The sequence below is a fragment of the Culex pipiens genome, chromosome 2 (genome assembly GCF_016801865.2).
Source record: "Culex pipiens pallens isolate TS chromosome 2, TS_CPP_V2, whole genome shotgun sequence".
NCBI classification, from domain to species: domain Eukaryota; kingdom Metazoa; phylum Arthropoda; class Insecta; order Diptera; family Culicidae; genus Culex; species Culex pipiens.
Window position 1 is genome coordinate 64,988,033 of NC_068938.1, and position 23,872 is coordinate 65,011,904.

Below are 23,872 nucleotides of genomic sequence, written 5' to 3' on the forward strand. Positions count from 1 at the left end.
GACACATTTTTGAGAATTTGTTACTCCCCCTGACAAAAATGTCATGAATTTTCATTTTTTACAGCAGAATTAATTTGACCTTTTTTGTAAATTTGACTTGGAATTTTAAATGAATTCATTTGATTTGATTGACCAGGAATTAACTCACCACTGCCATTTTACAGCCATTTCATGGTAAAAAAGATGCAAATTTAAATCTCAAATATCTCAAAAAGACGCTCGCCAAATTTTAAGCTCCAGATTGCATTTAAAAGAGGAGATCTAGCAATATAAACTCTGAAAAAAACCCACGAGTATTTTTCTTTAACCTCGAGATATCTTCATTTGAAAATGTCTAATTTTCAAGGGAAAAGTGTATGGGACCACCCTAACGAAATTCAAAAATGGTCCAACAATATGTTTTACCATGTAATTTTTCCCGCTGAATCCGAATCTGTCCTCAGAATTGAGCCAAAGTGTCAAAAAAACGATTTTTGGTCATATTTAGGGTTTTATGTTAATTTTACATATACTGCCCTTAATTGAAATTTCGGCTATTATGCCAAATCAAGTATTCCGAGAAAAACGCGTTTTAGTGTTTGTCACAAAATCTCCGTCAAGGCAATTTCCCATAAGAGTGGCATATTAGCTGTTTGGTTTTTCGCATCGGCTGCCAAGTCTAAACACTATTTCATTAAAATTCAAGTTCCAGAAGATGCGTTGGAACATCCTCTACCACCTGGTGCTAATATCTCGTTTTTGCCAAAAGTGGATATTAGCCGTTTTTTCAATGGTGGCCAGTATAAACCCAAATTAAAAGCTCTAAAATTGCTCCGAACAACACTTTTCTCTGAAACTTAACCCTGAATTACTACGTTCAAAACAGATTTTGAAGGTTTGCTCAGATGCTCTCTCTGAATTTGGTCGTAGAAGTCGTAGATTGCGAGATAAAATTTTGGTGTCTTCGACAAAGTTGCTTGGATTGGGAGCCTAACAACTTTTTAGAAGACGAAAAAATTCCCAAAAATAGTCCTGAAAAGTAAGATTTTCAAAATCACCCTAATCGTGAACCACCCTAATTTTGAACCAAACCGAAAGTTAGCCATTTCTGTTTGCAAAGACCCTTCTGAAGACACCAAAGCTTCACATTTTTTCGTAAAATCCAGTTTCCACTTAATTTTGCGTTCTGGACCACTGTGCACTGATCCTAGAGTTCTACCAACAGAAGCCAATTTGATTCCCGTATTTTAGAAATTTAACATTTAGTAAAAAAATTTAAAAAAATCCTTATTGTTTACGTGTACCTGTATTTGAAAAAAAAACATAAAAAAACAAAAAATCAAATCAAATTATTCGCTCTACAGCATTGCCTTGGCGTTCCCGATTACGGGATTCCTACTCGAAACTAGGTGTCCGAAGGCTTGATTGTTGAGGCAATTGCAAACCTCTTTTTACACCTAAGCTTCCATCCACCCCGGGATTCGAACTGACGACCTTTGGATTGTGAGTCCAACTGCCTACTGCGACTCCACCAGGACAGGACCCAGGGAGACGACTCCTACACCTGGACTTGAGCTATCGACCTAACCTGTAGGTTAGACCGGGGCCAACATTTACTTCCCCATCCGACGGAAGGCGTGATCAGACAAATCTCGTCTCAAAATTTGCCACCGGGACCTTCTGGGATCGAACCCAGGCCGACTGGGTGAGAGGCAATCACGCTTACCCCTACACCACGGTCCCGGCATAAAAAAACACACAAATGTAAATTTTTAGAAACTGAAAAAAACGCCAAAAAAATGTTCCGCTTAAAAACTAACGGTGTAATGAAAATTTACCTTTTATCATCTGCTTGAAGTGATATTTCGATCCCTATGTGCTCTCTTGTATCAAGTTTGCTGGTATAACAAAGCATATCTGACCGGAGTTAATCATTTCAAGACAAGTGCATAACACGAATATAGTTGTATATCTCTGGATGGAAATCGATTTCTGTGGATTTGAAATCATCAAAAACTGAAGCATTTATTTAATCTGTCCCAAAATTCCCGAGATAACGCGATCACGATGCCATTAATTCCCCTCCTAATTAGAATTCAGCTTCGCTATGTTTCTGGGACGACTTTATTAGATCTTATCAATTCAAACAAATTAGACCATCACAAGTTATGTTCAGTTGATAGGTACCACATATTGCTGCTTAAATGAAACATTCCAACCGAGTGCTTCATATCTTGATCCATATTTATGTCAAATATTTGCCAATACATGTTTGGTTCAAACAGGATTTCCCACTCTGAATGTTGCACCCAGTTTCCGCGGTAATGCACATTTCCGAGTCTTTTTTTTTGAAATTGAATATGTCTTTATTGAACTTTCTTATAATAATTACATTTCTTTTACATGCTAAGTGGTATGGCCTAATGCTCTTCATCTTTGTTGTATTTTTCGTTTTATTATTAACTGATCACATTTATTTTATTTACTTCGAATTGTTTTACATTATTGCATTGAATCGAATACATTTGGGTAAAAAAAAAAGAAATCACTTTAACAACTAATCCTAACTTAAAACTAAAAAAAAAAAATCATTGAAATATTCAAAATCACTAGAACGAGTAAACTACGAACTGCACAGAAAAAAAAAAATCAAGTAAATTTACATCATTTATGATGTACCAAAAGTGCACGTCATTAATGATGCAAACTTACATTAACTTCATTGTAAATTTAAATGCCATCCGATGTAAACGGGCAAGACATTTTTTTCCAAGTCGTGTAAATTTCCGATGAATTATACGTAAATTTACCAACCCAAAAATTTTTTTAGCTCCGCTGAATCTTGAATCCGATGTAAATTTCAAATGTCTTTGCAGATCGTAGTTCAGATTGATAAAAATTTAACTTTATTTTAGGTCAAACGTCGAATGAATAAAATAAATCTTTCTGAACTGCGAAACATGAACAAAGTGATTAAAAATTACACCGGACTACAGATTCAACGGAGCAATGTACAAAAAAAAGTTTAATAAAAAAGATAATTCGGTGATTTTAACTATACGGAATGTACTCACCTGGCATCAGTCAGCTGATGATAAACGGCGTTTGCCCGTACTGCTTCCAAGGTAGCGTCGTGAATTTTGCCGGAATCGTCTTCCAGGACATCGTTGAGTGATTGTGGGGTTCCTCCTCTTGACGAAAACAGCACTGCAATCAGACCCTGGACCAGGTTGAACAGCAGCCGCCTTTTGTCCATTTGAGTGGTCCGCGGCAGTTACGGAGGAACGCATTCTGGCAGTCGCATAAGAACAGCACGAACGACTAGCTTGAAACGCTCAACAACAAAATGTTGAGCTTGATCAAATTCATGAGTACATTGGATGGCCCTACAAGCATTTTGAATGCACTGAAAGATAATTACAAAAATCGGTTTCACATAGAACATAACAAAAAGTTATTTGATTTATCAAGTGTTGTTACTACTTACGCGACTACAAAGTGTCGTCCTTCATGGCCCTTTCTTTGCTTGACTAATTCATCGTCCTGGTGGACGTTTCGTTTGCCGTGCTCGTGCTCCATCACGTGCGATTCGTACGTTTCTTTGCGTTTGAACACCGCATCACACAGCGTGCAGCAAAATTCCTTGGGGAAGTGGGTTTTGCTGAGGTGTGTGCCGACTTGCTGCACGTCGACTAGTGTTGCACCGCTTCATGTGCTGGGTGCTCTTCTTGACGCCGGTTTCGAGCACAAGAACGGTGTAGTATTTGGTCCACTTCTGGGTCGCCTGGCAGTTTTGGTCATTTTTGTGCTTCTTCTTGTGGTAACTCAGGGACAGCTCGGATGTGTAACTGTGAAAAAGAAGAAGTGGTTGGGATCTTATTAGAAAGCAGGTTTTGTGAAATAACTTACGTTTGAACGCATTGTCCGGATGTGGGTGTGGACCGAGTTTAGCGAGGAGAAGTTCTTGTGGCACAGGTGGCACTCGTACTCGCGAATCATCTCGTGCATCAGGCGGACGTGCTTCTTGAATTTGTGCTTCTCGGCAAAGAGTCGGCCGTCATCCTTCGCTCGTGATAGCACACGAACACCCGTGCAAACAGGGCGACGGAAAAGGTCAACCGGTGGACACTACTGCTAACGATCGTTTGCATGTAGCCGATTGAGGTCTTTTTATATGGCTACTTTGGTTTGACGTCGGCCACGCTTGCCGCCCGATCCCCGCAACGTCGCCTTTTTGGATTTGCCCCGTGAACCACCTCGGACGCTTCCGAAGTGTCCCAGTCGGACGTACTTCCATCAACCAACCATCGCTACTGTCGGAAGACAACGAAGATGAGGTTCCCAAACTCCCAGGTCAGATCGTTCTCATAATCCTGCTCCTGCTGCGTAGAATTTTATTCATACGGCTGTTGCCCCAAACAATCTACCAATCCAACCTACAGCTGCTGTTTAACGTTGAGCGAGTCCATATCCACTTCCTCCTCCTCCGTCATTATGGGATGCGGAAAAAATGCTCTTGGCCCGGCCAAGTTTCAAGTATCAAGCTTTTACCGTATGGTTCTGCAGTGGGCTGACCAACAATCGCGCCTCCAGGTGGTGGTCAAAAATCCGGATATTTGACTGGAATTCACTTGATTCACTTGAGTGAAAACGAATAAAAACGAACTTACTTTCTGCTCGGAGTTTGTGTTGTTTTGGTTTTTTTTTGACAGAAGCAGAAAAGATGCGTGAGAAGCCAAACAAATTTACACGTTGCAAAAGAAATAACCAAAAGTAGTGTAGACTTTTGAAAAGAGGTACTAGATTACACGCTTCCGAAATCAAACCGATTAAATTTGAAATTAAACCAATGTTCCAATCTTTAATAAACTACTTCCTTTCAGCAACTTGTAACAAATTAACAATTTTTGACAATTCAAAATCTTTTTTTTTTAATTCATTAATAAATTTCTAAATATCTAGTAGAAATCTAAAATACTTGTATGTTAGGAAGAAAAGTAAAGTAAAAGTATTGATTGTGAATTAAGGCCGTTGCAATTTTTTTTTTAAGTTTATGTTATCAGTCATCAGTCAAAAATCGATGTAATTACGGATTTTTTTTTTTTCTAAACTGCCTAAATAATTATTAGCTGCTTGATACTTACTGTACTATTTGTTCGGTGTGTTCGCGTCAATTTGTATACGGACCAATTAATTGAATTCATGCGAAAGCCATAAAACGAATGCATCAAAAGAGCTTTTATACTCACTTTTGGATAAAACTGAGGCCAAAACAAATTTAGGTGCTACTTGTTGGAGTTGCAATTGATAAAAATTTAAGTAAGTCAAGGTGATCCTGTATTAAATTTGACACCATAAATGATCTGTCATTTTTTCAGATACACAGAAGCTTCTTGAAATTTGAACGGATTTTTGTAATTTAGATTATATGTTATTTTATTATTTAGTTACAAAAGTCTATTTCGTAAGTATTTTCACAAAAACGTTCATTGTTTTCTACTTATGACCTTAATTTGACGAAATCCTACCTGTAGGCACGAGTTGATATTCTGATCCGGAAGTGGATAAAGGTGCATCATCTGAATCGGAACCGGAATTTGATGAACCAACGGAATCTCCTGACACCACGGACAAAGCAGTTTCCGCTGCCGCTTATTCTGTTCCTAGGCAGAACCCTGCCAACGATGACACGGACAAGAAGGAAGAAGTCGTCGAGACTCTATCTGTTCTGGCCGTTCAACCTGGAAACGGAGGGGGATTCGCCAGCTCTTGCACTGTTGGGCCTGGTGAAGAAGTCAAAAGGCTACGGAAGAAGCTGCCTGTACTTCTACAGAAGGTTTATGCGGCCAAACTGTCCAAAAAACATTTGAATTTGTAAGTAATTATTTGTTATTTATGAAATTATGCTTACCCATTTAATTCGCTGCAATGAAACCGGAAGGTTGTTCCCCATTCCTTTCAATCCCAGACGTAAACAAACAAAGATCCGGAATATTGGATTGCTTCGGTGGGAAGCACTCCCGGTTTAATCATCCGTTTTGGACGCGATCAATCCAGCGCGATGTAAAACCTAATGCCAAAGTCCAATAACAATGTTTTGTTTGTAGCAGAAACGGTAAAATGAATTCTTACTTTCACGATTATGAGCTTTGTTTTGAATTTTCATGCAAACAACGGGTAACTCGGCACCTGTAACTTAATGTTGTTGTTTTGCACCTTTGAGCACAAAACAATCACTAGCATCTTTAATATTACCAGCCAAACTAAGCATATTAACTACAAAACACTCACGCACCATTCCCTCAATAATGCTGAACTGTCATTAACAACAACAACCAATTGGATTTTAAGTGCCTTCAACATTTACGATGAGCTAATTTTACATTAAATTATTACTTACATGTTTTTTAGATTTTCAAATTTATCATTTGCCGGGAATAAAAATGCAATTTGCATGAGATTTATAAGATACGTTTAATCTCATTTTACATGAAGGCTCTTTACGTGCAATACAACGTTTTACAATGAATTTCAAATTTACATTGAGGATGTTTACATTCAAAACATGATTTCAGTGTTGGGTAAATTTACATTTTTTTTTCTGTGTGTATTTTAAGATGAATGCTCCAAGCGTTCTTACTTGTTCCTGACGAGTTTTGCACCCACGCAGAGTTGTTGTCATCTCGATGAAAATGTTCATAAGTTCTTGTGGTGAAAACAGGTCACTACTGCTTTCATCCGTTGATGCTGGTTGGTTTTCCCTCGGTTGCTGACTGAAGCCAGGAGGTGTTGTATTCTCTGCAACCCTTTGCCGCTGATTCAACGGCAATGGCTGCAGATTTGGAACCACTCGAACAGATTCCGCTCCAGGTGACGCCAAAGCAGGAAAATCCACGTCCGTGAAAGTTGGTGGTGTTTTGCGACGATTTGGTTGGTGCCTCGTCGTCGCTTGCTGCCGAATTTTTACAAACTCAGCACGTTTTGGGCAGCTCCGATTCTTGGTAGAATGGTCGCCGCCGCAATTGAAGCATTTCGCTTCGATGTTCTCGTTGATTGTTTCGCAAGCTTGAGTTTTGTGCTCACCTCCGCAGGTTGCACAACGACTCTTGATGAAACAGTTCCTTCCACCATGTCCAAACTGCAAGCAGTTCGAACATTGTGTCACGTCACGGTGCACTGGGCGATAACGTTCCCAAGACACGATGATGTTGAAAATTGCCCGAACTGCCTTCAGCTCAGACGGCGTTGTCGATCCTTTCTCGAGATGAACCAGGTACAGTTGATCACGATACTTGATGTCCTTGTTGTGTCTCGTCATCTTGAAGACTTCGATCACGTTCAACTTAAGAGATTTGAGCTCTTCTTTCAGCACACTCACATCCATGTCATACAGGCCTCGGAGGACCTGTTTCATGGGGCGTTTACCTGGATCGTCATGGCTGTAGTATTCAATCTTTGTGTTGTTCAGGAACTCCCGAACGTAGTTGTAATCCTTTCTGGTAGGTAGCAGAATTTTGAGTCCATCAGCACACAAGCGAATGGAAGCTCGTAAAGCACCAGATTTGATAAATCCGGTCAGCCACTTTCGCACCGAATCCGATGACGATGTTTTCACAAAAATGGGTGGCAACTTTTCCCGTCGTTCAAATTCTTCCTTCTCGCTCACGTCCACAGGGAGGGTAGCGAACTGATTTCCAGAAAATTTTTGAGCGTCCTTGCTCAAACTGCCTGGCTTTGCAGGTAGCGCTTCGGCATTCTTTAGCTTTTTCAAATCTGCCGATCCTGCTGGTGAGGACCGCCTCTTTTTCTTGCCGTGAGGCATTTTTGCACTTTTTAAGCACTTTTCAGGAGCTAAAATCCAGGAGTACCTCACTGATCGGTGGTCCACAAAGGAATGACATTTCCGAGTCGATGCACGCTTGCTGGTAGATTTTCCACTGGTTATTGGATTTTCGTAGCCCCTCCTGATAAGGAGCCTGAATGTGTTTGTGTGTGCGTGTGCACTCCGAACATCAGCAAACAGATCTGCAATCTTGAAAATTGGATCTTTTCGGAAGCAAGTTGGAGCAGCGAATACAATTTTGGAAAAAGCTTCTTTTTCCCCCAAATCAACAGAATTTACGCGAAATTTGAACCCGTTACCCTACGCCAGTGGAGCTGCCACATCAGCGCTGCTGACAAACGGTTCCCGCACAAAACGTGATTTTCCAAAGGATTTTTCCGTGTTATCCTTTTCTACTCGGTGTTGAAGCTGTCGATACAGTTTTTCCCCCCGGGGGGTGCGAGCTAGAATGACAACAGCGACGCTCGTGGTTGTCGTCGTCGTTACTTGTTTTGTGTTGGGACCCCAAAACTTCGGTTGTGTATGCAGTAGCACGTTTCGGTTTGTGGGGTTGGTGAGTGCACCATAAAATCCACATGTAAAATTGATGTAAATTTGATTCCATCAGCGGCTAATGGAGAGTACTGTACGACTAACGAATCTGGGGCAGATATTGCAATTTTTATTGCGCATGGATTTGCTAATGGAGTGGATTTGGTGATGGCATGGAATGCGATTATTTTAAGTGGTGTTTAAGGTTTTTTTTTAACCCAAATTCAAACACAAAAACTGGAAAATTAATTGTAGCATTGATAACGAACAGGAATTTCACGACATGGACCACCGCTGATTCAATTCAAGCTATTTTCGAAATTTACAAAACTGCCTCCAAGTTGTGGTAAAATAGTAGTTTATGCAACAAGTTGCAAAAAGAGGATTTTTTCAGCACGAGTCGTACATTTATCCAACGAGGTTCACCGAGTTGGATAAATACGAAGAGTGCTGAAAAAATCAAGTTTTGCAACGAGTTCCATACAACATTTTTTGAAATTCCAAAAAAACACACACTGAGTGAAATTTTATGTCAAATTTTCATGTATTTTGTCAATAAATCGTTTAGATCAAAAAAATGTTAAAAAGTGTTACTTTTCGAAACAAGTACTGAAAAGTTCAACTTTTCAGCATCCATTTGAGTGCTGAAAAGTAGAACTTTTCAGCATTTATTTTGAAAAGTGTTGCTATATTGGTACAGAAAAGTAGGCTATTTCGTCGTTCAAGAATGACAGGAAAAGTAAGTAGTTTCACGACGGAATTGCAAAAATATTGTTTTCAAACCCAATTCAATGGCATTTATTCTTCATTTCACCCAGATTCACTCATCACCATAACCGAAAAACAGATCGTTCAACCCAGGAATCGTTTTGCGACTTAAGCTCACCTTCGCACCGGGATGCGAATCCCAGAGGAGTGAGAAAAAAGCGAGCTTTGAAATGTGAGAAATGTAAATTTGTGGAATATTTGAACCGACAAAACGCAGTGGTTTCCACTCCCAAAAATGTGTTACAAGATGAGTTGGCATGGTAACGAGAAGGGAGGTTAGGATAAAAATGGATTCGTTTTTTTTTTTTCGAGAATCGCCACTGGCACAAGGTTCACAAAGGGTGTGTGCAGGATTTGAGCTTGGCTGACTGGTTTTTTGTTCAGTACCATGTTCAATCCGGTGAAATATCTGGAATGGTTCGTGAATTTGCTGGAATTTTGATCACTGTTCCGGATTTCTGGTTGGAGTTTCGTAACTTGACGGGAATTTCGTGGTAGGTTACGGATGAGACAAGCGCAATGTTCAACGTTTTCCTTGAAAGTAAATTAACTCTATATGTATAGAGAAAAGTCTGATAAGTAAAAGTAACTACGCTTTCAGAGTTTTTATTTGACTAATGATTCTCATACTTATCAGATTATATCAAAATACTAAGTAAGTTAGTAATTGCATTAAAAATTCATGAGCCAAAGCTTTGCTCACTGATATTGTTGGAAATGAACCGAAACATCCAGCAGAACATAGTTTCCATTGAAATCGAACCAGTTGGAATGCAAATAAATATATTCAACACGTGTCAGTTTCACTCTCCCACTCCTAAACCACAGGAATCCCTTTCAAAGCCATGGTACTTCAGTCAGTCTCGGCAACAGCCTATACTGATAGCACATACCTAGTCTCACACAGCCGTGAAACGTTTTCCACAGAGTTGATGTACCCCTCCCGGTTTGTGACATTCCAACTAATTCATTCACATCACACTTGGCCCATCCGAAATGAAATGGAGTTTTGCAAATCCCCACATCGTCAAAGGGTGGAATCGCACTTTATTCACCATTTTCGAGATAAACGAAACTCACTGGAACTGGTGGCAGCCCTCAAAGGACTGGAATTCTGACGCAAAATGGAGGTCGATTTGCGCAAGGAAGAAATCTTATAATTTGGAAAATATTTGAAGTATATGAACTTAAAGATATGTTTCCTCTGTATTTATATTATGGGAGATATCAAAGTAGAAGTAACAAATATAACCTCAAAACTTCTATAAAATTAAAAACTCATTTCTAAACGTTTTCTTCAATGCGTAAAAAGAGACCCCTCTATCAAGGACATCTACCCGTTGATGTATTCACAAATCGTTGCCATTGATGCTGGTCCCCGAGAAAGCCAGCTTCAGGCCCAAAACGTGCTTTCACCGGAGATAGCTTACAAGTGTGGAATGCATTGTGCGTGTGTGGAAAGCTTAAGCCAGATATCCTTACAAAATACCTGTCATGTAAATCGTTTGAAATATAAAACTCAAACTTTCTGTTTTTGTATTTTTTTTTTCATTTAAACAAAAAAAATTGAAATTTATGAAAATTTAAGTATCATATTTCAATCCTTACAAAGAACAGCCGAAGAAACCCCAACATTAGCCACAGCAACACATTTGATTGCCTCCGGAGCAGTAACACATCTCGCACATCCATCACCCACTTCGACAACGCGTCCCAGTTGGGTCTTGTCCATCATCCTGGGGCCATTACCCGAAGAACGATCCTTCATTTGTTTGCCTAAGCAACCCGCAAACAAGCGCTGGAACCACCTTTTCCATGCGCGAAGACCGTGAAATTTTGGAAGAACTTTTCGCAAAACAAAAAAAAAACAAGTTTTTCTCTGCATAACAAATCAAAAACTTTTTCCTTGCATCAATGTTGATACACTGGTGTGTATGTTGAGCGAAATTTCCCCGCCAAAGGCATGGCTCGGGGTTTTCCTCTCTTTTTTTTCGAGTGGAAACATGGGCCGAGGACTGATGGGAGTAGAAAAAGGTGAGGCCGGATTCGGTCTCATAATGTTAGGATGCGAATTGTCGCACAATCCCTCCTCTGGCTATGTCGAGCAAGGATGGATGATGATGATGATGGTATTATGCCACATCGTTAAGACTACATCATCAGGGATGGTGGTATTTAGTCCAAAGTGATCTGATTTACATGTTAGTTTGGTTGTTTAGGAGCTGTGATTGATCTATTTAACGGAATTTGAACAAAATAAAAACGAATACTAACATAAAATTGCGAAAAATACATTTTTCGGTCTAAAAAAATTGAAAAAAGAAGAACACTTGGAGTTAAAGAAAATTTTAGGGTTAGAAGTTGTTCAATATATTCAAAACAAAAAAAATATCTGGGGTCAACTTTATCTCAGTTTTTCACTATCCTTTTCAGTATTTTATGGGAAAATTGTATTCAGTATTCTTAGTAATGTCCTGGTGTCATAATATAGTATAAATGTGAAAAACAAGCAAAACACAAAAAAGTTACAGCAAATACATGGAAAAACTAAAAAGGTTATGATAGGAGGTGGTAGAATAAGCCAAATATTATCAGAAACAAACATAAACTAAAAAAGTTTATATTGTTTAGTTTTTTTTTTTTTATTCGTTTATTTAGATGGCTCAAATGGAAACCCTCTACGGAGCCGGGTATCATAATACAGAGTTAAAGTTATTAATCGAACATATTCATATAGTTATAAACGCTCTAACTAAAGGGTATTTAATTGCGATTTCGTTCATCAGATATTTCAGTTGTGGCATGATGAGCTGCAGGAATGCTTTCCAATGCTGGCCGATGTCGAATAAACTGCATAACAGGTCGACGAGTTGATCGAAGCTGACCAGTCCTGCGGGTACGGATTCGGCTCCGCAAGGTGCTGGTGTTGATGAGGTCGAAGTTGGATTTCTTTTGTTTTCGAGATATAGCTGGTGTTGTTTTACAAACATTTGTGTTAGTAGGAACTTCTACGATGCGGTGTGATGGTATAGGGTTCTGTTCACTAGTAATTGATTCCGCTGGTAGTGGTTTTTTGGATTCGATGTACGCTTGTTTGTGCATCTTCTTGAGGTTTTGTTTCACAGTCTTGGTTTTTGCGATGTATTTCGGGCAGTTGGAGATTTTATCGTGGGGCTGTTTACATCTGTAGCAAGAATTGCTTTCCTCCAAACAATCAGCTTCAGCGTGTTCACCCATACATATGCAGCAACGAACACTACTAGAGCAATGCTTTTTCGTGTGACCGTACTGCGTACAGTTGATACAGTACATCACTTTTGGGAAATATGGTCGGATAGGCATCACGATGTTCTTATATTGGACAAAGTCCGGGAGAACTTTTCCATGAAATGTTATTCGAAGTCCGAGAGATGGAACATAACAATTATCAGTTTCCGAAAATTTCGATAATTGGCGGCAAAACTTGATCTTGGTGGGCTTGAGATGGGAATCCTTAAATTTTCCGATTCCTTGACTTTTCATCATAGATGGAGAGATATCTTCGGAATACGCTACTCCATCCACTTCAACGTGGTTGCATGGTACGAATACATGATATTGTTCGCGAAAATATTTGTCTTTGACCAATCCGTTTGCTTCATTTCGGTCTGTAAATGAAACTCGGATTTTTACGGGACTGTGGCATCTTATTTCTTGTACTGATCGATAACGTTTGTTTATATCGTCAGCAAGAGTAAGCAAACTAAGGGAAACTTGTCGCTTCTTAATATAAACGTAAAATGGTCCAGATGATGAAACTGGGTACGTCCTTATGTGTTCAACTGGAGGTCGTTTATCCGTAAACGTGGGAATGTTGTTCTTTTGTTTTACACTATTGGCCATTTTGAAAACAAGTTCACGAGGTTAATTCTGCGAGCACGTATGAGTGTACAACCTATCTGTTCGGCTGCTGAGTGTCAACTGATTGTTTAGTTTTAGTAAATAAAAATACTAAAAATGGAACAACAAAAAAATAAAACAAGAAAAGAAAATTTTGGTGGGCTCAAAATGACCACCTGATTTTCTTTTTAAAAAAATCGTGCGTAAAAAAGGGGGGGGGGTAAAATTTTTTTTTTCAATTTTTAAGTGTAAGGAATAATTTGGGGCCACAAATCCAAGTTTATTTTTTTTCAATATTTCACGACGGTGGGGCGGCATCCATTTTTTTAAATTTTTATTATCCCACGTATTTCAACGATTTCTAGCTCTAAATCGTGGAATATAATAAATTTTTTATCAAAAGAACTTTTATGTAAAATTGGAAGCCTTCTTGATTACATACTCGCAAATCCGAAAAAACCTGCTCTTTATCAAGAGATAACATAAAAATTGTTGTAAATCCACTGTCGTTTTTGAAACATTATTGTAAAAATTCGAAAGACACATTATTTAATGGGAAATTCAAAATATTATTCGAACCTCAACAGCCTAGAGTTAGGAATGCCGTGTTTAGTTTTTATTTCTTTGATGATTATTTTTTTTAACTGTAACAATAATCTTAAAAAATGTAGTGCAAACAAAAAACAAACCTGTTTATAAATATGTTTCATAATAATGATCGATCATTAATTTTGCATTGCAAATGTAAGCGAACTTGGATTTTTCGAAAATCCAAAAATGTACTTAATATTTTCATTCTTACAAGAAAGATCTTATTTTATTTTAAAAAAAGCGTTATCAATTCCTCGTTTAGTTTTTAGGTGCCTTCCTCACATTTATATAGTAATTTCATCTGATTTTTTTTTGCAATTCCATCGTGAAACTACTTACTTTACCTGTCATTCTTGAACGACGAAATAGCCTACTTTTCTGTATCAAAAATAACAGAATCGAATAGCAACACTTTTCAAAATAAATGCTGAAAAGTTCTACTTTTCAGCACTGAAATTGGTGCTGAAAAGTTGAACTTTTCAGCACTTGTTTCGAAAAGTAACACTTTTCAACATTTTTTTTGGATTTAAACGATTTATTGACAAAATACATGAAAATTTGACATAAAATTTCGCTCGATGGGTGTTTTTTGGAATTGCAAAAAATGTTGTATGGAACTCGTTGCAAAACTTGATTTTTTCAGCACTCTTCGTATTTATCCAACTCGGTGAACCTCGTTGGATAAATGTACGACTCGTGCTGAAAAAATCCTATTTTTGCAACTTGTTGCATAAACTACTATTTCAATTACCGTTTTCAAAATATTGCAGGCTTTTTGTCAAGAAAATACAGCCATAATCTTCGAAAAAATGATATTCTCTACACCGCTCTTTCGTGGCGATACGATAACTGCAGTTCAAAGCTATAGTGAAAATCCAGCACTCATAACATAACATTTCCTAATGAATTCTTCTGAAACATCGGTAAAAACTAATAAAACTAATTATAACATTTACATTGCATAAAGAATCTTTTTGCAATTCCGTCGTCAAAATCCTTACTTTTCCTCTCATTCTAAAACGACGAAACAGCCTTCTTTTCTCTACCAAAAAAAAACAGAATCGAATAGTAACCGTTTTCAAAATAAATGCTGAAAAGTTCTACTTTTCAGCACTTGTTTCGAAAAGTAACACTTTTCAACATTTTTTTTTTTGATTTAAACGATTTATTTACAAAATACATGAAAATTTGACATAAAACTTCACTCAGTGTGTGTTTTTTGGAATTGCAAAAAATGTTGTATGGAACCCGTTGTAAACTCGATTTTTCAACACTCGTCGTATTTATCCAACTCGGTGAACCTCGTTGAATAAATGTACGACTCGTGTTGAAAAAAATCTCTTTTTGCAACTTGCTGCATAAACTACTATTTTAGGCTGAGTTTAGTCAAGTCATTTTGTGGTGAATTAATTATAAGGAAACATCTTTAAAAAATAATGTCACTTATCCAACCGCGAAAATCCTCCATCCAATAATCCATTGCATTCACCATCGTGATCCCGAAATGAAAAGCCCACATTCAGTGAGATTACAAGCCCGGACGGCTTCCTGACCACAGGTAATGGAGCAATCTAATTATCTCGGAGAAAATCTCCATTACATAATAATAATACGTGAGCTTTCATCACCGGGCGAAGGACGACCCTCAATCGTGGTCCACAAGGGACATCGAAAGATTAAACTTTGCTCGTGCACGCGGAATGTCACCGTGCACGTGTCCGACATAATCCAGGACCTCATTTCCGACACTCGGAATCACTTTGCGGGTAAAATTTCGCTCCCAAAAAGTTATCACTTTCACAATGTTTGCATTCGAGGCATAATAATCAAATTATATAATTATTCAAATAGCCTAACGAGAAAGATAAACTTGTATACTAGCCCGGTTGAGTACTAAGCTACCAGCAGAGAGAGTAACTAAAACCACCGCCAAAAACCAACCCAACTGTCACAAAACGGCTTCATTAGCATTGCTAATGGAACATGACGACGACGCACGACTCGGTGGCAAATCGTTCTGCCTCCGCCCGCAAGGTTGGAGTTCCCGAGTGGAAATGTTGGAACCTGTGTTCTGGGACTCCCAGCGAGGCATGATAAAATTATGGTTCCGCGAATCGTGCGGAAAAAGCAGCGCATTAAGCTTCTAATCCAGCTGGGTGGATATCACAGATAAGGAATTTTGTAGTAGCTTTAAAATATGACCTGAAGTAAAAATATGCATGATTTAAGATAAAATATTACTATTCAGTATGTGTATATTGTTGAAAGCTTTTAGAATCTGCTGCTTACGTAGACTAGATTGAATTACAACTGTAGATATACTTGAATAAATTAGTACCATACAATATATTTTTCATCGACAATAATCAAAGTAGAATTAGAAGAGTGGATATTTTGCGTAATACTTAAACAGCTTAAAACACTAATGAAACTTGTCTATTCTAGAAAACTCAAAATGATTATCCCGTCATCCTTTGATAGATCCTGAAAAGTAATGGTAGTATTTGAGTACCTTATTACAAAGAATAACAACATCAAATATAACGATTATATTGAAACAACACAGAAAGCTTTAAAACAAATAATGAAAAGTAATAAAAGAGGTTTTATTATATTTTTTCGATGTGACAAAATAAAATTCTATAGTTTTTTTTTTAATGGACCAATAAACCAAATTTTCAGTGCTTGGTTTTTGGGTGTTTTTCAATACCCCTGACTCAAGGCGGTTTCAAAAACACCCAACAAGTAAAAACTAAAAATTTGGTTTATTGGACCTTTTCAAAAAAATCTCCAGAACTGTTCAAATGTATCACAAATAGTAAAACTTTGAACAAAAGAGCAGTTTCAAGCCTTATGACTTCAGAAATTTAATCGGTCACTTGACACGAAAAAAAATATAAAAAAAGTTAAAGGTCAAACGACGTTCATTTGGAAAATTTGATTTAAATTCAAAATTATGTATGTTGTTTGAAACCTGATGGGTCATATAAAGCCCAAAAATCAAAATTTTCAAAACTAGCCTACAATTTGTGTATGATCATGAGAATCATTTTCCTATCAAATATTCAAAACAAAATCAGGCTTAAAGGGTTATTCGTAGAGAATCATGACAAATAAAGCATGATAAATTTCAGAATTCAAATGTAATAGTCAACCCTCAAAATAAAAATAAATATTACTGTTTTTTTTTTTCATACCAAAACACAAATTTAAATTTCAAGAAAATTTTAGGAATAAATAAAGCCAGTTTTTTTTTAGGACTCGAGAATCCAGTGTTTAACTACCACCTCACAGTTTATCAATCAACTCTCTTCTCTTGATTCATAAAATGAGAAAAATATGCAAAACTATTTGTTGCATTTTTTGTTGTTTTTTTTTCATGTTTCAGTTTTTTTACAATGCTAAAGGATTTATATTTTTGCATTAAAAAATTGCCAACACAAAACTTTCAAAAAGTTGATCTTTTTAACGAAATAAGCAATAATCTATCAATTGAAAAAAAATATAAAATTAAAATTAAAAAAAATAGAATTTTGAAGAGAATGCTAATATTACACAATTACAATTTAAACATGTAGATCAACACATGCTAGAGCTTTGTCAAAGATGACTTCTAGCGGTTAAACCATGCTTTTGTAAATAGCTTGAAATCGGGCTTTCTTTCATATTTTTCTCAATTTTTCTCCAATGCAGAATAGGTTTCTGATTATTCAAATTGACTACAAATTATTGCTTATAAAAGAGATTATGTGTTACAACCAATGAGATCTAGTTACCCCACTAACTCAAACAGACTTTCATTCATTTCATCGTGAAAGATAGCAGACATACGATCATTTTACTTGGGTTAATTTTTGTCAGTTGAAAATTAATTTTAGAAAATCCAGTAACCTAATTTGAAGATAATCTTAATTATGCTGAAAATAGCAATTGTATTTATGAATTAATCAACCTGCGTAATAAAATGAAACTTGCTCAAAATAATGAAAATTTTTCATAGATTCCGATGTTGTTCCACATTTTTATCAAGATAATCTAGACACATCCTAACACCCCTCTCCCCATCTGGTGCTCACCGGCCAATTTTCACCCATTTCTTCCATTTTTCTCTCTTTCTCTTTCTCTAACCATCCCACCCTGCAGTGGCCAGCTCGCCGGAGAACAAATTCACCAAAGATGATCTAACGGTGGCCCCGCGGGAACAGTCGCCCTGTTACGACGCCACTTGCCACCAGCAGCAAGGCTCGGCCGCGGCCAGTTACGGTTCCTGCTCGACGTCGGCGTCCTCATCGGCGACCTCCCACCACCATCACCACCAGCACCACAACCAACCGCCGTCGGAACATCACCACCTGGTGCAGCAACAACAGCCGAGGCCCCCCTCGTCTGGTCCAAATTGCCACCCACATCCGCACCACCCCCACCATCATCATCATCATCAGCACCATCACCCCACCGCCGCCGCAACAACCCACCAGCAGCAGCATCCGCATCAACCGGGGTGCTCCTCGCCGGGGTCGTCCTTTGGGGATTGCTGCGCCCGGAATGGACAAATTGCAAGTGAGTACAGCAGCGTCATTCTTCTTTCTTCCTAATCATTTCACTGTTGTCGTTTTATTATCTGCTTTTGGTTGATGAACGAACGACCTCCGGCTGCATGCAACTTTTCTTCTCCACCGGAAAGGTAGTTCATCTTACTAGCACTCAGTATCTCTAGCGGTTTGATTACACTTTTGCCCTTAATGCGTATGCGTAGATGAGCAGCAGTAAAGCTGAGCAGAACAACAAAGACAGACCTTTCCCCCTCTAGACCAAGGTAATCAATTCTGCTGCTAAATAGCCGGAAAGCCTAGACATTATCTTAGGGATCTAGGTTATTTTCTGGAGTATCATTGTATCAAAATACTTTGTTTACAGGGTTTGCTAAATTTGTTTTGACCTTTATGACCCCTTCAATGATATTGTTTGTGTTATTTTGAAGCTCACTTATCTGTATATAAAAAAACTAGATTAACAAATATCCGGAACCATCATTCAAAATATCCTTGGATAAGTAATCGAATCCTGCTAAACGAGTCTAGAAGTTCGAAGATCTGGCAACTCTGTATCAAGTTATGACCACTTAAGTGTTTTCAATGTACTTTTTCGAAGCAAAGATCTCACTTACATGTATGGAAAATGAGTCCAGATCCATTATCTAACCTTTCGTTTGATAGGTTATCAAAATACAAACCAAATGACGTAGGCTTAGTGATTTTTCACGCTTAAAATTTGCAAATTTCATGGGGACTTAATTTCAAAACATCAAATTTCACGCAAATTTCACGGACCGTAAAAATGTTAAAATAACTCTAAAAATCTTATGTTTGAATCACAAAAACTATTTTTCATGCTTCATTATAAATTATTCTTCAATAAATAAAAAAATCTTTCATCAATTTGAACGTGACACAAAAAAAAATCTCCTAATTTTCAAAAAAGATTCCACCTAGTTTATGGATGGGCTCTAGATACATTTTGAAATAAAGTGTAGAGCATGCGTATTCTCATTTATTGAAATACTTTTTTTTTACATTCGACTTATGAAGTTAAACAGTTTTCGCTGATTTGCTTCATTTTATTGAATTCCATATCAAAGCACACAGTAAAAAACATGATAAAATTACATCTAAAAAGGGGTACATCTTATATGTCAGAAAAAAGCTTTTATTTTACCTCTAATAATGTGTAAATTTACATCTAGCAGACGCTAGGAAAAAATATCCGTAATTCTTAAAAACATCAAACCGGCGAAAGTTATATCTAGCTTACTAAGTCCGCGCCCCAACCCGCACGGCCAACTCGCCGCTGGACGATCAAAGCCAATGTACCTCTATGTACCGTATATGCAGTAAATACAGCATACAATGTACGGGGCACATAGAAGTACATTGGCTTTGATCGTCCAGTTTTCACAGCGGTTAGTTGGCCGTGCGGGTTGGGGCGCGGACTTAGTAAGCTAGATGTAACTATAACTGGTTTGATATTTTTTTAGGATTACAGATATTTTTTCCTAGCGTCTGCCAGATGAGCAGTTCTCTATGGAATCGGTCTTTTTTCTTTAATTTTAATTTTTGTATTTTTTAATCCGACTGAAACTTTTTTGATGCCTTCGGTATGCCCAAAGAAGCCATTTTGCATCATCAGTTTGTCCATATAATTTTCCATACAAATTTGGTAGCTGTCCATACAAAAATGATATGTGAAAATTCAAAAATCTGTATCTTTTGAAGGAATTTTTTGATCGATTTGGTGTCTTCAGCAAAGTTGTAGGTATGGATATGGACTACACTGAAAAAAAATGATACACGGTAAAAAAAATTGGTGATTTTTTTATTTAACTTTTTGTCACTAAAACTTGATTTGCAAAAAAACACTATTTTTATTTTTTTTTATTTTTTGATATGTTTTAGAGGACATAAAATGCCATCTTTTCAGAAATTTCCAGAATGGGCAAAAAATCTTTGACCAAGTTATGATTTTTTGAATCAATACAGATTTTTTCAAAAAATCGAAATATTGTTCGCAAAATTTTTCAACTTCATTTTTCGATGTAAAATTGAATTTGCAATCAAAAAGTACTTAAGTGAATTTTTGATAAAGTGCACCGTTTTCAAGTTATAACCATTTTCAGGTAACTTTTTTGAAAATAGTCGCAGTTTTTCATTTTTTAAAAATAGTGCCCATGTTTGCCCACCTTTGAAAAAAATATTTTTGAAAAGCTGAGAAAATTCTTTATATTTTGCTTTTTCGGACTTTGTTGATACGACTCTTAGTTGCTGAGATATTGCCATGCAAAGGTTAAAAAACAGGAAAATTGATGTTTTCTAAGTCTCACCCAAACAACTCACCATTTTCTAATGTCGATATCTCAGCAACTATAGGTCCAATTTACAATGTTAAAAGATGAAACATTCGTGAAATTTTCCGATCTTTTCTAAAAAAATATTTTCAGAAATTTAAAATCAAGACTAATATTTCAAACGGGCCAAACATTCAATATTACGCCCATTTGAAATGTTAGTCTTGATTTAAAATTTTTGAAAATATTTTTTTCGAAAAGATCGGAAAATTTCACGAATGTTTCATCTTTTAACATTGTAAATCGGACCTATAGTTGCTGAAATATCGACATTAGAAAATGGTGAGTTGTTTGGGTGAGACTTAGAAAACATCAATTTTCCTGTTTTTTAACCTTTGCATGGCAATATCTCAGCAACTAAGAGTCGTATCAACAAAGTACGAAGAAGCAAAATATAGAGAATTTTCTCATCTTTTCAAAAATATTTTTTTCAAAGGTGGGCAAACATGGGCACTATTTTTAAAAAATGAAAAACTGCGACTATTTTCAAAAAAGTTACCTAAAAATGATTATAACTTGAAAACGGTGCACTTTATCAAAAATTCACAAGTACTTTTTGATTGCAAATTCGATTTTACATCGAAAAATGAAGTTGAAAAATTTTTGCGACCAATATTTCGATTTTTTGAAAAAATCTGTATTGATTCAAAAAATCATAACTCGGTCAAAGATTTTTTGCCCATTCTGGAAATTTCTGAAAAGATGGCATTTTATGTCCTATAAAACATATCAAAAAATAAAAAAAATTAAAAATAGTGTTTTTTTGCAAATTAAGTTTTAGTGACAAAAAGTTAAATAAAAAAATCACCAAATTTTTTTTACCGTGTATCATTTTTTTTTTCAGTGTAGTCCATATCCATACCTACAACTTTGCTGAAGACACCAAATCGATCAAAAAATTCCTTCAAAAGATACAGATTTTTGAATTTTCACATATCATTTTTGTATGGACAGCTACCAAATTTGTATGGAAAATTATATGGACAAACTAATGATGCAAAATGGCTTCTTTGGGCATACCGAAAGCACCAAAAAAGTTTCAGCTGGATTAAAAAATACAAAAAAAATCGAATGACCGAAATCTCAGAGAATTGCTCAGATGTAAATTTACACATTATTAGAGGTAAAATTAAAGCTTTTTTCTGACATAAAAGATGTACCCCTTTTTAGATGTAATTTTACCATGTTTTTTACTGTGCAAGATTTAACAATCTTGTCCAACAAAAATGAGTTGAATAATTTGATTTTTTTGGCGACATTTAGCACATTAACATTTTGTTAAAGGTTTTCATCTCCCTTTTCAAAGTTTCAATTTTTCATAAAAAATAAAAAATTATATAACTTGTAACGAAATCAAAATTTTTAATTCAAGATGAAAACAAAAAAAGTTGTATTTAACTTTCACGGGAATCATCCACCCAAATAATCAAATTTCGTTGAAATTAAACAGGACTCAGAAAAAATGTGTAAAGTTTTTTAAAAATGATTTCAAAGCTTTCATTTTGTTTTGAATAAAACAAAGTATGATTCTTTTAATTTCTTTTGAATTTTATACCTGTCAAATAAAAAAGCAGTAAAATTGTTATTACAGCGAATGAAAATATTACTAAACTAAGTATGTTTCTAAAAACACTGAAAAATCTGAACAATTCTTCAAATGGTTCGTATCAAGCTTTTCAATTGAAAACATTTAAAATTTTCATAAATAGTCTGTATGGTTTAAATATTTATTATGTTGTTATTTTGAAAAACAAAAATGATTTGATAAGACTGATAAACTTCACGAATTGCACGCCATCCACGAAATCGTCAAAAATCACTAACCCTATGTTAGTAATTGAACAAGGGTATTAACTCACTTAATTCTACAGCAGTTCATAAGATTATGTGTATTCCTATTTGAGTTAGATAAATCATTTTGAGAAAAATCTTTACAGTTTCACATAAACATAAAATTTCACGGCATTTCGCGGAAAAAGCCAAATTTCACGGAATTCACGCTCTTCGCGAAATCGTGAAATTTCACTAACCCTACAAATGAGTCTAGAAGTTTGAAGATCTGGCAACCCTGTTTAATGTTTTGAAATCATCAATTAAGTTATATTTATCTACTTTTTAAAGATGGGTCTCCTTAATTTGTGTTAACTATGTCCAAATCCATCATCCGATCATAGATCGTTAAAATTGATGAAAAAAAATCTTTTCATACAAAAGATCCGACACATTTAACGCCACCGTTTGGGTTGAGTTTTGAATAATTTGCTTTTCCCCATAGATTTTTGCGGTTTTTCCCATACAAACTTCAAAGATAAAAAGCAACCCTTATGCCTTAACTGATTTGGCTCAAAATTTCTCAGTTACTTAGGTTTATTTAAAGTATGAAGCCTTGCGGATATCTCTTAAGATTTTCCAAAATTTGCCCTTGGTTTTCGAGGTTTTTTTTTTTCAAATCTTTTGTGAGAACCCTTTGTCAAGTAGTGAGGAAGGCACCTACCACACTGGTGCATGCAGTTGTAAAAAAAACACATTTTCCGGAAAATGACATTCCAGCAACTGATATATAACCTAATCCTCATCATCAAACAGCCAGGTCCGGGTTTCACTCTTCAAAGCCCGACCCCGTCTGGCCAGGTGCTCTCTTTATTTGCTCCTTGATGCCCTCCAGGATACAATGCCCCCAACGAGGACAAAACATGACGAACCTGCTGTGGACTCTCCGGTGGTACCAACTCCACTGTGAAATTGTTTAATCTTCTCCCCGATCCTTGGGACAGCCCAAAAGAGGCCGACCGACCGGACCGACAGGAACGCTCTGTCCATTAATTTGCCTAATGCGTCCTCTCTCCCGGTGCCATTCGGTCTGGGAGGTAATCAATTATTGGAGTGACTTCCACTTTGGGGTCCGTTTTGAACCGGCTTTTCCTCGGACAAAGGTCAACGACGATGACGAGGTGTGCGTTTAAGGTTGAGCTCTTCTAGGATTATTGAGTTACTAACTCTCGTGTCATGTTGCTTCTGATGGCTTCTAAGTGGTGTCTGTAATAACTCCCGAGTCAGAAGGCTTTGGGTGGTGTCTTTTAACACCCGTTGGCAAGTGGGCATCAGGTTGGGCAGCAGAGGAACTTTTCATCATGGTGGACACTTCCTTTGAAGTGTATTCAATTAGCAATTTGAGATATATCTTGATTAGAGAGGTGAGTCTCTAGGGGGAGGACTCTAATGCATGTTGGAAGATGAAGAGTTGCTTTTCATCTTTCGATGATGCCTAAATTTTATGATTAATCATTATTTGAAATTGAAATCACGGTAAAGACTTGATCAACGTTACTTCAACAAGATGAACAATTTCAAAAATATATTAAGAACGGTGCAAAACTGAT

The 23,872-nt window shown here is 36.7% G+C and overlaps 1 protein-coding gene across 11 annotated transcripts in view; it reads left to right on the top strand.

Annotated features, from left to right (window-relative positions):
- The window catches only part of LOC120418411 (dual specificity calcium/calmodulin-dependent 3',5'-cyclic nucleotide phosphodiesterase 1A-like), a 673,125-nt gene that overhangs the window by 546,113 nt on the left and 103,140 nt on the right, over positions 1 to 23,872 (top strand). For 9 of the 11 annotated variants that reach the window (XM_052707729.1, XM_052707722.1, XM_052707727.1 and 6 more), the window contains one exon: positions 17,735 to 18,151. The exons of the other annotated variants lie outside the window; for them this stretch is intronic. In XM_052707729.1, coding sequence (XP_052563689.1) covers positions 17,735 to 18,151 — 417 coding nt within the window. The remainder of the gene's footprint in view (positions 1 to 17,734; positions 18,152 to 23,872) is intronic. 11 annotated transcript variants of the gene reach the window in all.